Source organism: Anabrus simplex, chromosome 7 (assembly GCF_040414725.1).
Source record: "Anabrus simplex isolate iqAnaSimp1 chromosome 7, ASM4041472v1, whole genome shotgun sequence".
Taxonomy (NCBI): Eukaryota; Metazoa; Arthropoda; class Insecta; order Orthoptera; family Tettigoniidae; genus Anabrus; species Anabrus simplex.
Genome location: NC_090271.1, coordinates 95981933 through 95998324, shown reverse-complemented (window position 1 = coordinate 95998324; position 16392 = coordinate 95981933). Strand labels below are relative to the sequence as shown.

Here is a 16392-nt window from a genome sequence, read left to right as displayed (position 1 = left end):
AATGAAACTGATAATAAAAGAAGCGAGGGAAAATTAACATGCCTCAATTACCTGAGCTTCGGATACCACAGGAAGAACTTGGTAAACATCTCCCTCAAATACAACAATTTTATCAACCATTTCTTTTCACACCTCATAATGTCCTTTAGTAGGCGATCAATGCAATTCACTAGTAATACAGGAAGAAGCTTTATCAATTATAATAATGGCTGGTTTTCACCAAACGTCTGCTTCTGAGCTGTTCCATTTAATACATGAAGAGATGGGCACTATCGACTGATAACTATCGAACTAGTCGATAGTTTAAACTATCGTAACAGTCGACTACTTTAAAAAACAAGTCGACTGAATTCAGTCGCAGTCCCTGTCACGGATCTCTCCACGTTACACTGTCCAGTCAGCACAAAACAAGTCGACTGAATTCAGTCGCATTCCCGTCACGGATCTCTCCACGTTTCACTGTCCAGTCAGCACATAACAAGTCGACTGAATTCAGTCGCATTCCCGTCACAGCGACGCAGAAGCGAATGGAACTATCGGTTTATGGTCACTTCCGGTATGTAATATATATGTTAACTTTATATGTACCTACTTAATATGGCGATTTTCTCTTGTCGTTTATGAGCTCTTTTATTTCGTTGCATATTTGTTTATATTAATTACGTTATTCATAAATAAGGCATAATAATAATAATAATAATAATAATAATAATAATAATAATAATAATAATAATAATAATCTAGAAAATATACCGGTAGTAGTAGCGTAGTAGTGTGTTTGGCTATCTTGATTGTGTACTACAGCAACAAGTTTATTTTATTATTGTTAGCATTGTTCGGGAATAGAGCCTCATTGTCGTCTCTCTACGTTTCACTGTCCATTTAGCACCAAGAAAGGCCGATTCGTATGATGTTGGTTCGCATTAAGGGCACCTCTCTATTTATTAGCCCCGTGTGCGAACGAGTGCGTAAATCGGATTTTAACCTGCGCAACTGTGAATTCCTCGATAGTGTGATTATATAAGTCCGGGATTGGGGTATGCACCCAAGGTACAGTACCATTGTGTCATTTGCCAGGAATGAATGTAGAAAACCCCCATGGAAAACTACATTAAGGATAGATATCCGCTGTCAGTGAATGGAATACGAACCTGGGATATCCAGGTGGTGCAGCTTCTTATTTCTAATGAGAAGCGGAGTGGACTCCTCGGCTGCGAACGTGGGTCCCTCTGAATAAATTTGTAAATCACTCAATATAAAATTAATTTTGTTCTAATGGGTGTCTATACAAGTCATTTCTAATTATTGGTAAATTGCGTTAAAATGAGTCGAATTCGTAAAAGTACGACTCCCCACTGCTGATTTGGAGAGTTTCGACTGGAAACATTCGAATGCTTTTCATGGACTGACTACTTGCGTTATATGAATACTTTCATTCGACTGTTCAGTCTTCTCGACAGGGAGTAATGAATACTTTTGTTCGACTGAAAACATTCGACTATTCAGTCGATAGTTTGAAGGGACTATCGCCCGACTAGTCGATTGTGGTTTTCAGTCGATAGTGCCCATCTTTACGGAAACTAAACTTCCTGTACGATGTTAGGCCCCTTAAAACAACAAGCTAAACTTCCTGTTACTGGAACAGGCAAACCAAAAGTTTTGTGAACTGTCTTGCCATCTGGTAATAACAAAGCTGTAATTCCTATCCGTGCAGCAGCGATTGCAATCTCGCTTCTGCTTCTAATCATGTACACTAAACTTGAATAAACAAAATATGTTTTCCCACAGCTTCCTGGAGCTTCTAAAAAAAATTCTGACTTAATTTAACAAAGTTATCTATCGGACTAACATAGAAAGATCTGCATAGGCAACTATGACTATTTTACGCAAATAAATAACATTTTTTCTAGTAATCCTGAGATGGAGATTTTTCTTTTTATGTATAACACTTAGGCGTTAGTATTACAGTTTTCTCACAATATTGCGTTACACGTTTAAATTAGATAGATAGATATATAGATACAATATATAGGAAGATAGATATTAGTATCTATTAGTTTCATGTACTCCTATATTCAGATTATTATTTCCCCTTTATGTTAGGAACAGGGGCTGCCTGGCCGAGGCGGTAAAGGCGTGCTCGATTCGCCCGGAAGGATGTGGGTTCGAATCCCCGTCAGGAAGTCGTAAAATTTAAGAAATGACGTTTCCATTTCCGGAGGTACGAATGGCCCTGAGGTCCACTCAGCCTACACCAAAGGGGGAAAAGGCGGCCGGGCGTAGAGCTAACCACTCTACCCCGTCCAGTACCGAGGTTACGCATAGTGGAAGCCTTTACCTTCCACCCCTCCCAGGGACTTCATGGCCTGTACGGAGAAGACTTTGCCTCTTTTTATGTTAGGAACAAAATATAAGTTAATTAAGACCACGGTCGCTGCTTTCCCACTACTAGCTCTTTCCCATCGTCGCCATAAGACCTATCTGTGTCGGTGCAAAAGTAAATCAAATTGTAAAAAAATCTGGGTTATCAGGTGATTACGGGCACGAGAAACTGGTGTTCAAAGAGTTTGAGATTTCCTATCTTTTACGATTATTATTATTATTATTATTATTATTATTATTATTATTATTATTATTATTATTATTATTATTATTATATGGCTTGACAAGTACATCTATAGTAAGTGAATATAAACAACAAGTATAAAATTGAACAGCAGATGTACACGTAAGATTAATGTCCAAATTTAACAACCACGCTGTGAGGAATCTCTAATCCATCTCCGAAAATCCCACAATGTGCCCCATCGTTCCTCTACACCACAGCTGCAGGAGAAACTATTTTTGAGCGCCCACTTTATTTTATTATAAAATCACATGTGTCATGGCGTGTTCTCGTTCGGTTTAGTGTAGTAAGAAAGACTTGAAGCCGCCAACTTTGCCGACAGTATCCTTGATAAGGTGAGCATTATGAGGTGGAGGTTCTTTCCTACATTCTCTCCCCTTGGTGTTTACTTGATGATGAATCCATGGCAGTTTACGTGATTTTAATCGCATCTCTGTTGGATCTTGTAAAAATCTGTACAAGAGTGAGTTTTACTGAAATTTGTTTAAAATATTGTATCATAACTCAGAAACTGACTCATAGTTCGATTTTAAAACTATTCTATCAACACGAAAATACTTGAGTTGATGTAAAGTAGATTGTGTTATGTTGTTCGACATTGAATGTTTCTAGTTCTTTAGTGAATTTCCTTCAGCAACGACTTTAATGCCTTTCAGCGCCATAGCACATAATGCCAGTCATGCTACGTCTTGGCTTAAAGGGTGATTGTGTTAATGAAACCATGACCGACTCCCACCTTAGCATGATTCATTTTGTTTTGTTCCAGTTATTCTGACATTTCTTCTGTTCTCCTCCAAACCCCAACTTGACAATGATACAAGAAGAGTACCGGTACCTGAAGACAGTAAGTGCGGGGTACTATGGCGTGTCGTGGTTCTAAATGAAGGAATACCCATAGTGGTGAAAGTTAAAGAGATGACGTATGTACTATGTAGTAACTATTAAGCAAAGCTAATTTAACGTCAATGAATGTACTTTAATTCAGTCCTATCATTGTATTTGTACAACTCCAGGATAGGATCTTGTTCTTGTGTTCATCACTTTCTTTCCCTCAGCAACAAGCAGGAGCATATTTTTCTTGTACCAACGCAACGCATTCACTGTAGTCTTACGACAGTGGTGGCCAAGACTTGCACACCTCACGCGACCTCTGGCCGGCGTTGCGGATATCCCCCACTTCTTCTTCTTCTTCTTCATTTCTTCATGGGGCCTCTAAATATTAGTTCCTAATTAGCGTCGACCTCTAAGATCTTTTGCTACCACGTTTTTCCTCCATATACCTACATATACCTGCTCCCTTCACAAAGCTGCAGGTTGTTCTTATTGGCTCCTCTTGGATTTTTTTTCTCTCTCCCCACCTGGTAGTCCTAGAGTGAAGAATCTGATTCTACCCAGCGCATCACATTCGAAAAGTATGTGTTCAGCTGATTCCTCTGCTCCATTTCATTTCCTACATATGTTGCCTCTTATTACTCCAACTCTTTGTAGGTGTTTTTTTTTTCTTTTCTTTTCAGATGGCAGTGTCCTGTCAACAGTCCAACTACCCATCTTATATTTTCTCTACTGAGTTTCAACAGTCCTTTAGTATGCTTCTTGTTAGGTTCTTTTAACAGTTCCTTTGCAAGCCTGCATCCTGGAGTGTATTTCCAGTTTTCCATTTGTTTCTTTTGTTTTCCTATGCAGTATTGGGCTTGTCCATAGAAAATACCGCATACCGGTTCTGGGCCTACAAAATATGTTTCTGCCCCTTTCCTGGCCAGTTTATCTGCCTTTTCATTCCCTTCTATACCTGCATGCCCTGGTAACCATATTATTTTGACGATGTTGTACTTTGAGAGCTTCAGGAGAAGTGAGTGGCAATACCAGACAATTCTGAATATTATCCGGACTGCCTCTAGTGCCTTAATGGCCGCTTGGCTGCCCGTAAAAATGAAAATGTTCTTATTGCTATAGTTCACTTACAGATTTTCTTCAAGACATGTTGTGATAGCTATCATTTCAGCTTGAAAGACTGTAGTGTGTCTGCCCAGGCTCATCTGGATTGATCTCTCAGGTCTTCCCCTATTGATCCCTTCTCCTGTGCCATCCACAGTCTTTCAGCCATTAGTCTACCACACTATATCTTCTTTTTCAGTATTCCATTTGTTGATATCCCAGTCTTGTTTTATTATCTGGGTCTCAAACAGTTTTTCAAAGTTGTACTTTGGTATCATATGATCAGAAAGGCATGTGTAGAACTTCCTCTGTTATTACTCTGTTAATTTTACACTGTCCTAGACTGGGTCTTTGTGCATTCCAGCACTCTGATTGTACCAATCTATATGAACTCATTCTAGCCTGTCCTTTTATGAAATTGCATAGTGATGGGAGGTCTAGTAAAGTGTTCAAGGCTTCTGTAGGCGTAGTTATCATAGTCCCAGTTATGGCTATGCATGCCATTCTCTGTAGGCTATCCAATCTACTGCCGACTTCTCCTTGACTTACTTTCTGCCACCAGATGATTGCAGCATAGGCCATCAACGGCCTAATGATCATTGTGTATATCCACATTACCACTGGTGGTCTTAGGACCCATGACTTCCCAACGGATCTTTTACATGCATACAACAAGTTCTTGGCCCGGGTTATGTTCCTTTCTATATATGGATTCCAGGTTAGATTTTAATCTAACACTACACCTAGGTGTAGTACCTGTTCTTCCATATATATGTCTTGCCCAAAGAGCTTCACTGATCTCTTTCCTTCTAATTTTCTCTTTCTTGTAAAAGGGACCAGAGTTATCTTGTTTGAGTTGACTGATAGTTGTTCTTCCCGACACCAATTCTCTGAGTGATCTTTGCATGAGGTCCTGGCTAACACTCATCACCTTACCTCGTACCACAATCACTAAGTAATTTGTGCATCCTTGTGTATAGAAACCCTATTCGTTGAGCATAGCTACGATTTTGTTCACCACGAGGTTCCATTGCAGAGGCGAAAGAACTCCTCCCTGAGCACAGGGTGGCGCTAACCGTCAGCGTTTCTTCAAACAGGGTTGCTTTTATCTTCCTTCTGTCTAACATGGATTTAATCCATTTGACGACGGTTTTAGTCACCTTGCTCTTTCCCAATGCTTTGATCAAAGAGTCATAGGTTGTTTTGCTGAAGGCTCCTTCTATATCTAGAAATGCCGCCAGTGCAATTTCTTTATATTCTAGGCTTTCCTCTAGTTTACAAACCAACTAGTGGAGTGCTACTTCAGTGGATCTGCCAGGTATATATGCAAACTGATTTTCATGTGACGTTGAGTTCAATTGCACCGTTCTTCTGATATATTTATCCAGAATTTTCTCCGTTGTTTTCAGCATGAAGGAGGTTAAACTTAATGGTATGAATGCTTTGGCTTGGGCATAATTTGCCCTTCCAGGCTTAGGTATGAATACTGCTTTAGCTTCAGACCATGATTTCGGCACGTACCCTAAAGCTAAACTAGCTCTGAAGAGGTCCGTCAGGGTACTGACGAGTGTCTCTCGTCCTTCCTGTAGGAGTATCGGAAGTATCTCGTCTGGCCCCGGACCCTTTATAGGGTGAAACATGTCGATTGACCATTTTACATGGTTGTGTGTTATTATTCTGTTGGCACAGTTCCAGTCTGCTCTTCGAGCTCCGGTCTTTGTTCCAATCGTTTCTTCTTCTGTTATCTCCTCAGCCTCAGGAAAGTGACACGCCATTAGCATCTCCAGCGTGTCCTTCCCCGCCTGAGTAAACGACCCATCTGGTTTCTCCAGTACCCCCACCTGATTTATATGGGTTGCTTTAAGAACCTTCTGGAGCCTTGCTGTTTCAGTGTGTGATTACACTTTCACACAGAACAGTCTCCAACATTTTATTTTTGCTTTCCGTATCTCTAGGTTATACTCAGTGAGTTTCCTATGATATACGTCCCACATACCATTTCTAGGTGATATTCTATACAACATCCTAACCTCTTTTTTCATTTTGGCTGGTTTGTTGTTCCACCGCCTTATATTTTTGGTGTTTTTATTTTCTTTGAGAGGACAGTTGTCATGGAATGAGTCTATAATGGCCTCTTCTAATAGTTCCACTGCCTCATCCAATTCTTTCTGTCCTCTCACGTTAGTTGGAAGTTTTTGTACAGCCTTCCCTAGAACTTCTCTGTATCTATCCCAGTTAGTTCTTCCTGGGTCTCTGTACATCTCAATCCCACATTGTCTCGCATCTATTGCAAATTGTATGTGCTGGTGGTCTGCCAATGATGGTTCCTCCAGCACCTTCCAGTCTTTAATAAAGTTTGCAATATGCGTAGTGCTTAGTGTAATGTCTATTACCTCCCTACGATATTTATTAATATATGTAGGCTTGTTTCCTAGGTTTAGTATCGTCAACTCAGTTCCTCTTGCCTTGCAGTTCGTGCTGCCCCATGCCGTGTGGTGTGAATTTGCATCTGCTCCAAGGACTAGGTGTTCGCCTTTCCTCTTTGCGTTGCGAATTAGGTTCTCAACTTCTTCTGATGGGAGCAGATTAGCTGAGTCATATGGGAGGTATGCAGAGCCTATGGTTATTTCTCTGGGACCTTCCCTAATTCTCAAGTTTTAATTGGTCGCCACTAGGTCCTTTGAACAATGTTCCTGCAACAGAAGGCATTTTAGTTATCTGCTCACAAGTAAACATGTTCTAGGCATATTCGATATAGTATCGTACATTAGATTACCTCCAGATTTTGCCAGTCATGCTACTCTGCCCTTAACTACCCATGGCTCTTATATAAGAGCCACATCGATAGCCTCGGACTTGCCCTTCCTGACTAAATTGGCCACAGCTGATTTTTTATGTTGTAGGTTGGCCTGTAGAACTTTCAGTACCATCCTTGCCAACGCTAGGGTTTGTTTTCCCCGTAATTACTTGAAATTTGATCTGCCCAAGTCCAAGCTTGGCCTTAAGGCATCTGTTCTTGAGCACTTCAAAATCTCTTTCATTAAGTGCCAAAACAATTGTCCTTCCTGTGTCATCAATAGTTGTTGCATTCAGCACTCTCCACTCTTTCGTCGGAAGTTTGGTGTTATGCTGATGTATCCTGACAAGCACCTCCTCAACCTTCATCTTGTCAAATGGAGGAGGAAACTTGGTGATTACCTTTGTAGTATTCAGCACCTTTTTGGCTTCTGCCACCTCCAAATTCTCCCCTTTCCAAGGGTTGCAATTGGCCACTGTCTGTTTCAGCCAGCTTTTAGTTTCTGGGCTTGCACAGATCAGTACCATTGCTCCATTTTCCAGCCTTGGAGACTCGAGGAAGCCTGGAAGGCATCCTTCCGACAGCGGTTTCATTTGCGCTATCAGAGCAGATGAAAGTTCCTTCACGCCTTCCTCCTTTAGTTTCCCGTCTGGAAAGATTTTATGTATTATTGCTACCTTGATTGAAGTTAGTCCTTCCGAAAAGAACATGACCATCTCTTCTTTCTGTTTCTTGGCGGGCGGTTTTGTAACCGAATTTGATAGCGTACTATACCCCGAACTTGGCTTTGGGCGTTGTCAGAGGGATAGTCTCTCGCCGATCCCTGTTCATTGGCTTCTTCTCCGTCCAAGTTCTAGCCGCTATTTTGGCTTCCTTCCTCGCTCTCTTCCTTTCCTTGTAACATGCACTGATGCGAGGTGGTCTGTCGATATGAAATCTGTCGATTTTCGATGCAGAAATCTTCAGTTCTGTCTCTGCGGACGTTCCTGGTTTGCTTGTGGTAGCAGTCTGCTCTACTGGAGCTTCTGTTGCCATTTCTTGTTTTGAATCGGCGACAGCCTGTCCAATTAGGACTTCTGTCCCCATTTTTTCATCTTGGGCTTGCTCCTGGATCTGCTCTACTGGAGCTTCATGGCTTCTCTTGATGTAGAAATTTTTGAAATTGGTTCTTTATAAGCATCCATATTTCAATCAATCATAGGGTTTTTGCCCCTTCTAGGGTCCTGAGCGTCGTTCTCACCATCCGTTGTGAGGCATACAACCAAACATTGTCCTCTCGCAACTCAGGCTCTCCGTAGCAGAGACCGCACCCCTCAGTCGTCCATCCAGCTGTTCGCCCCTGGCCCGAACCTAGCCAGGTTTATTCGCCCTTCAGTAGGCCTTCTCACGTGATCTGCACTTGGCATAATCATGACTGAGTTCACAGCCATGACTTCCCCCCCCCCCCCCCAAGGTTGGGATCGCACCTTTCCCAACCCGCGGCTCGTCCAAGCTACGTAGAGCAAAGTGATGTGTTGGTTCCAGCAACCCGCAGAGAGCCTTCACCTCAATCACCACCCCCACCTCACCTGAACCACCGTATCACCCATGTGGAGGAACCATGGATGCCTCTCTAGCATGTGTGGGCGAGGCCTCCACTTCCAAGCCGTGAGTTGGGCTAATAACAATCACAATGCCTCAAGACGTTTTCTGGCAATACCTGTTTTTGGTCCGCGAGAGGGACCCCCAGACAAGTCCAGAGAGCCCCTATATCCGCCACCTGGGACCCCCACGGGATATCCCCACTACCGAGGTATTCGTTGAAAATACGTGAAATGTACGGATGTACGCTGCCAATCGCGACAGGCAGGGGTAAGCAGAAGGAGTTTTTGTGGTGAAATAGGTCTGATTAAGCAAAATCGGCGCTCTCAGCCTTCTGGAACGTTCGGTCTCGAGAAACACTGTCCATCAACGAGTAGCGGTTTTTTAAGAACAGGGGCATCGTATCGCAACGGAACAGTGCACTTGGAGAAAACATAGGGATGTCCTGAGGAGAAATGGCCAACTAAGTTACCAGCAGGCTCCTCAACATATGTTTGTCACCATTGTGGTAGAGTGTGTAACTAACTGATTGGACTGATCAGTCATCTGAAGACACATCAATACGAAGACTAGAAAGACTATCATACTCGCTCGCGAGTTATTGCCGAGATGATGATGATGATGATGATGATGATGATGATGATGATGATGATGAATAAGATAATTACGGTTTGTACTATGTCTCTGAGGTGGAATGTACGTTATTTTGGACTACACAATGCGCTTTTTGTTAATAAGTGTTCGAGGTATTGTCAACCAAACAGAGTTTCATAGGTTAAGTCCGTTGACGCGCACATTGCCAGGTCTTGGTCAGTTTTATAACAGAAAGAAAAACTCTCACAAACATAAATGGAGCCGAAAATGGAAATACTTGCCTGTGTAATTCAGGATGTTGTTGTTGAGGAAGTATTTTGTAAAAATCGCGCACATTTCGGGATTGTAGAAATATATCCTTGAGTCGAGTGTTGCACTACACATGTGCCAGCTCAAGCTGGAAATTAAGGGGAACATTACCAGCCAAAAGCGAGAGAATTCTGATAAGTAAATCGACGTCAGTCTTGATCGGCTTGAGGTCCTGAAATTTCTTCAAAAGCAGGTCGGTTGACAGGCTGGCAAGGCGACTGTGCTGTTGTCACGCGGCAAATTTGATAACCTTTCCGTCCTCCTCTCCCTTCAATCAATGACTACTGATCTGCATTTAGGGCAGTCGCCCAGGTGGCAGATTCCCTATATTTTGTTTCGACACCTATTCACCGCAGTGCTTAATGTGCGAGCTAGGAGCACGGCTGGAGCGCCGTTTGAACAGGCCTGCCTCGAAAGCCTACAGTATGCCTTACGAATTACAAATGTCTTTATTCCAGCAATGATCAGATATCCAAAAAAGATATCGTCAGTGACCAGTGGAAAGACTTTCCGGGCACTCTATATGGCCCACAAAACACAGCAACAATGTCCGCATCACCCTTGGTTATAATGTAACATGTCATTAACGCAGCATTTTTATCTCCCTATTCAGGATCTCTAACGGTATCATAGTGCATTGCGGAGGAAACTAGTACCACTCTTCCTTCTTTTGGGACATTTGATGTAAGTGTGATGGAATTTGTGAAGCAGAATAATGATGAAAACTGGCCGTGATCTTTGGGAGAAACAAATTTAGGTAGTATTTCAGATTTCAATTGAAAATCTACAAGACCTCAAGCATAGGTATTCTAAAAATACTCTAACGTAAGCCTAGTTGCAGGAGCTAGCGCAAACTACTTCAACTACTTCATTCAAAACTGTGTTCAACCGCTTCCTTTCTTGAAGATCTGACGATAGATTAATAACTGCAACTCACTGCGCGAGATATTCCATGGACACGTCTAAAGATATCTCTTTCAAAAACAGCTCTTCGAGTGATTTTCTTGTACAGCTGAGAATTGAGAATTGTAGGGCGTTCGCTGGTAGAAACAACCCACTCGCGAGAGCAAGAAGCGAGAACTTCCGCCAAGCGAAAGGCCAGTCTTCCAGAAGCTTCGGCCTTTACTGTTACAAAATTTGGCAATGATTGCGCCTCATAACCATAACTAAATGAAAATGAAAGGGTAAGTAGCATAAACGTTATGTAATCTATTAGCTTATCTTATAAAAGATGTAGAAAGTGTCGTTCGTCCTCCCTGTGTATGGTCCACGTAACGCAGCAACAGTGAGCGCATCACCCTTAGTAGTATTGTAATATATCATTCTCACAGCATTTTTCTTATCTTCCAATTAGGATCTATACCATTATAACACGATATTTCTTAAACGAACTTCAAGACTCACACTAGATTTTCCCCTTTCCCACTGGACATTATGCATTGGTGGATTTGTTCTCAAGTTCTTCCAATGTGTAAGGGTTTCCTTAAGATTTCTTCGAATATATAATATGTTCATTCAATCCTCAACGTTAGCCTATTCGATTGATTCCGTAATGTGAAAATGTTTCAACAAGTACAATGTGCGCATCCTGGTATCATAAATTTTGGAGTACATATCAGAGGGTTAAGAAAATAATTAGAGGCTACTTCACTCCCTCTGGTGAAAATGTAAAGCTTTTTCCAAACTACATGTATTTATTCTTTAACTTCACAATAACAGAGACAGGCTTTCAGTAACTCTGAAATAGGAAAGGATTAGAGATACAGCAACCGTGGCCTTTCATTGCGTTACAGCTCCTGCACCTGCCTGGTGTGAATCCAGCCACAGGCCTGCCAACAGTGGGCTTAAAGCAAATACAGTAGAGACAATACGCGACACTCTGCGAGATATCGAGGGACAGAGATTAGAGCTCTGTCTAGCGGAGTGACCTGAGAGTTACTGATTCTGTCATAAGAGCACGTGTATTTGTTTGTGAAGTTTTTGGGGTTATTTGTGCGTTTGCATTAAGTTGACATAAGTAAATAGTAGCGTGCGTCATTCCTTTATATCTCCTGTCAATATGAGTGGAAAGATATGTGCTACGTTTGGTTGCAACAACTATGAAGTGCAGAAGGATTCGCGGTCTTTCTTCCGTTTCCCTCGTTACAAGAAAATGTAAGTAAATACTGTGTTTGCATATATATTCTTCCAGTTACAAATATATTTTTATAGAAGGCCTACTTCCTAAACTTCTGACCTGCGCGACCCATATTTTAACTGCCTTAAAATATAATAAGCTTATTTTATTGTATTAGTGCAGCAGTTAACCTTCAATACTGATGTGTTGTAGGTGTGATCTGTGGGTTTTGATTTAATTCAGAATAATGCATATGCATATGTGTGTATGGCTGGTTGTGTTCCAAGTTACCCCATTTGGAATGTCGTAATGCGTTGTCAAGCACTGAAGAAAATATGGGTGATTTAAGAAATGTGACGATGATGCAAATTTGCTTCACCCTAATGTAATGGCAAGTATTGCTTATTGGGAAATTTTGAATGTTTTTGTGGCTAAATTTATAGATTTTCTTTCTGTTAGTAGGCTTCAAGTTAAAAGGAAAATTGTCCAGCCCTTAAATGTAAATTCATTGAATCATGTGTGTAAAGAATGTGCCGATATTTTTATTGACAAGTATGCTAATGTGATATACAATGCTTTTAAATGAAAAAAAGACAAATCTAGCCGTGAAAGTTCATGCAGGTATGCTAAAGCTAAAAAAGTAATGCATAAATGAAAGATCAAGCCCTTACACAGCAGTTCATTTCACATCTTGATTATATGTCTAATTTCAGTCTTTACATAATTACCTGTTAAATAATTCTTCATTCGTGTATCCAGAATTGCTTTAGCAACTTTGAAGTTAATATTTTAGCAACACTTTCTTTCTAGACGTAATTTATTTATCCATTTCCGTATATTCATTTCCATTGATATTTGAATTTAGCGCGAATTTTCAGGTCACGCCACTAGGAGCGCCACTTGCGAATTGTCTCCCATTTTAACGAGGCTAAATCCGGAAGTGTCGCGTATTGTCTCTACTGTATTTGCTTAAAGTCTACTATTTCCCGAATACCAGCTTAAAGCTACACGATTTGTACCTTGAAGCCAACTCGCCTGGTGAATTCTTAGTCTAGAAAATGATTTGAAATTATTCGGGTAATCGCACGGTACAGGTATCGATATGAGAAGTGACTAGTGTGGAGGAATATAGTGATAACTTACTGCTTAAATAATAAGAATGTGCTAAAAATGCACCTATATAACTCGTACTCACCATTGGTAATACACTGACTGACAGTGACAATGCAACACCAAGGAGGAGTGGTTCGAAAGGGATGAAAGTTGGGGAAAAAACAGAGACGGCACGGATGAATAATTGATGTTTATTTCAAACCGATATGCAGGTTACACAAAGCGCACGGCATCGACTCAGTAGGATGTAGGACCACCGCGAGCGGCGATGCACACAGAAACACGTCGAGGTACAGAGTCAATAAGAGTGCGGATGGTGTCCTGAGGGATGGTTCTCCATTCTCTGTCAACCATTTGCCACAGTTGGTCGTCCGTACGAAGCTGGGGCAGAGTTTGCAAACGGCGTCCAATGAGATCCCACACGTGTTCGATTGGTGAGAGATCCGGAGAGTACGCTGGCCACGGAAGCATCTGTACACCTCGTAGAGCCTGTTGGGAGATGCGAGCAGTGTGTGGGCGGGCATTATCCTGCTGAAACAGAGCATTGGGCAGCCCCTGAAGGTACGGGAGTGCCACCGGCCGCAGCACATGCTGCACGTAGCGGTGGGCATTTAACGTGCCTTGAATACGCACTAGAGGTGACGTGGAATCATACGCAATAGCGCCCCAAACCATGATGCCGCGTTGTCTAGCGGTAGGGCGCTCCACAGTTACTGCCGGATTTGACCTTTCTCCACGCCGACGCCACACTCGTCTGCGGTGACTATCACTGACAGAACAGAAGCGTGACTCATCGGAGAACACGACGTTCCGCCATTCCCTCATTCAAGTCGCTCTAGCCCGGCACCATGCCAGGCGTGCACGTCTATGCTGTGGAGTCAATGGTAGTCTTCTGAGCGGACGCCGGGAGTGCAGGCCTCCTTCAACCAATCGACGGGAAATTGTTCTGGTCGATATTGGAACAGCCAGGGTGTCTTGCACATGCTGAAGAATGGCGGTTGACGTGGCGTGCGGGGCTGCCACCGCTTGGCGGCGGATGCGCCGATCCTCGCGTGCTGACGTCACTCGGGCTGCGCCTGGACCCCTCGCACGTGCCACATGTCCCTGCGCCAACCATCTTCGCCACAGGCGCTGCACCGTGGACACAGCCCTATGGGTATCGGCTGCGATTTGACGAAGCGACCAACCTGCCCTTCTCAGCCCGATCACCATACCCCTCGTAAAGTCGTCTGTCTGCTGGAAATGCCTCCGTTGACGGCGGCCTGGCATTCTTAGCTATACACGTGTCCTGTGGCACACGACAACACGTTCTACAATGACTGTCGGCTGAGAAATCACGGTACGAAGTGGGCCATTCGCCAACGCCGTGTCCCATTTATCGTTCGCTACGTGTGCAGCACAGCGGCGCATTTCACATCATGAGCATACCTCAGTGACGTCAGTCTACCCTGCAATTGGCATAAAGTTCTGACCACTCCTTCTTGGTGTTGCATTTGCTCTGTCAGTCAGTGTATAATTATCTACTTTGCCCTGAAGTTGAAATGAATGAGTAAATAATTAAAATAATTAACTTCTATGTCCATAATTTGGGCGCCAGAGTTCACTAAAATGGATCCTTCAAATTTACGTACATGGAGCTTCATAATTTTCTCTTCTCTCTTAGGACGTGTAGGCTACACGAGGCTGTATACTGGTACATCCACTACGGGCCTTAACACTCTGAAAACGATTAAACGGCTGTAAACTGCACCAAGGTTTTTCAATAACTTCTCGACACTCATTTTAAAATAAACTGTCTTTATTCTGATATAACTATAATCCGTCCATGAGCACTTCATCGACACACAATAAATATTAAATATAAACGCATCCAACAAACATTAACAAATGCTGGAAGATTCTCCTTGTACATATCAAAATGGTCCTGTAATAAAGCCGTTTGGGAACTACAGAGAGTAATTGAACCATTGTAGTAAGTCAGACAACATAAAATCACTTGCCATGTCCAACCTTCACTGGTTTGTGTATAAATACTAAGTTTCAGAATTTCACCATCGACACATGGTATCCTGAGATGAATGAATTAACTTTAATACTGTGCCTTTTTATATTCACTGATTCTATCACTTGATTTAATTATATTCTCGCTGAGCAAACCACGCTGCTTATCTATGCCTTGGAACGGGGCCATAAATTATTAAACATTTTTACCCTTAACCACAAAGTTATTGTTATTCATAGTAACACCACCTCGCAAAGCCCATTTGAATTCACCCGCGAAGCAATCTGGTTGGTTAACTTCAGCAGCTGATAAAATAGCAACGGCGCGAGACATCGAATTATTTCTTTCAAATTATTTATCATTCTTACGCTTATATGCCTGCTTCACGTTTCCGACCACCCCCTCTAGAGGCGTCTATACCACACTTTGCTTTTCGAAATCGGACTGATTGTTCCGAAGTTATAACGAGGCGACTGACACTTTTTTTCAGGCGAGTTTTATCAACCCTTCCTAAGCTACACCACATATTCAAATTAAATAAACATTGTTCGACAGGTGAACAATCAGTGTATCCAACATGACCCTGAGTTGGAGCGGGTGATGTCATCTAACGATACGCAGGAGGAAATTAAATGGCGCATGGCATTTAGTACTGGGAGTGTCCGAGAACATGTTCGGCTCGCCAGATGCAGGTCTTTTTATTTGAAGCCCGTAGGCGAGTTGCGCGTCGTGATGAGGATGAAATGATGATGAAGACGACACATACACCCGGCCAACGTGGCAGCAAAATTAACCAATGACGGTCAAAATTCCCTACCCTGCCGAGAATCGAACCCGGGATCCCTGCGACCAAAGGCCAGCAAGTTAATCATTTTGCCATGGAGCCGGACACGCAGGAGGAGATATTAAGGCACGAATGGACGGGTCGCACGACAGCCGATGCAGTGTAACTCGAGAATGAGACGCGATAGAACGTCCGCAATGGTGTAAAGTGAATCGCTATAAAAACCAGGCTACAATCTCAATTGAGCAATTATCAACAGTAGTTAAATTGGAAAAAATCACGAGTACATTTGACAGAGGAGAGAAAATTCACAATGCCGAGGGTAAAAGCGACGGATAGCAAACGATAGAGCGCATTGAGATTAAGAGAATAGGAGCAAACTTATCCACGCAGAGAGGTGTAGAAAGTTCAGAGATCGAAAGAAACTTGAGGTGGTGCAGTGCGTCGTTTACGACTCGAGCACTTCTAGAGCGCCCGTACCGGAGCCAATGGTTGTGGACGAGTATAATTATCCTGTAGGTGTAGTCAAAGCTAG

The 16392-nt window shown here is 42.5% G+C and overlaps 1 protein-coding gene across 2 annotated transcripts in view; it reads left to right on the top strand.

Annotated features, from left to right (window-relative positions):
• Positions 1 to 16392, top strand: part of LOC136876932 (neurotrimin) — a 135296-nt gene that overhangs the window by 12938 nt on the left and 105966 nt on the right. The window contains exon 1 of one of the 2 annotated variants that reach the window (XM_067150695.2): positions 391 to 556. The exons of the other annotated variant lie outside the window; for it this stretch is intronic. Within the exon in view, the coding sequence (XP_067006796.2) occupies positions 544 to 556 (13 nt within the window). The 5' untranslated portion in view covers positions 391 to 543. Of the gene's footprint in view, positions 1 to 390; positions 557 to 16392 lie in introns of those variants that run through there. 2 annotated transcript variants of the gene reach the window in all.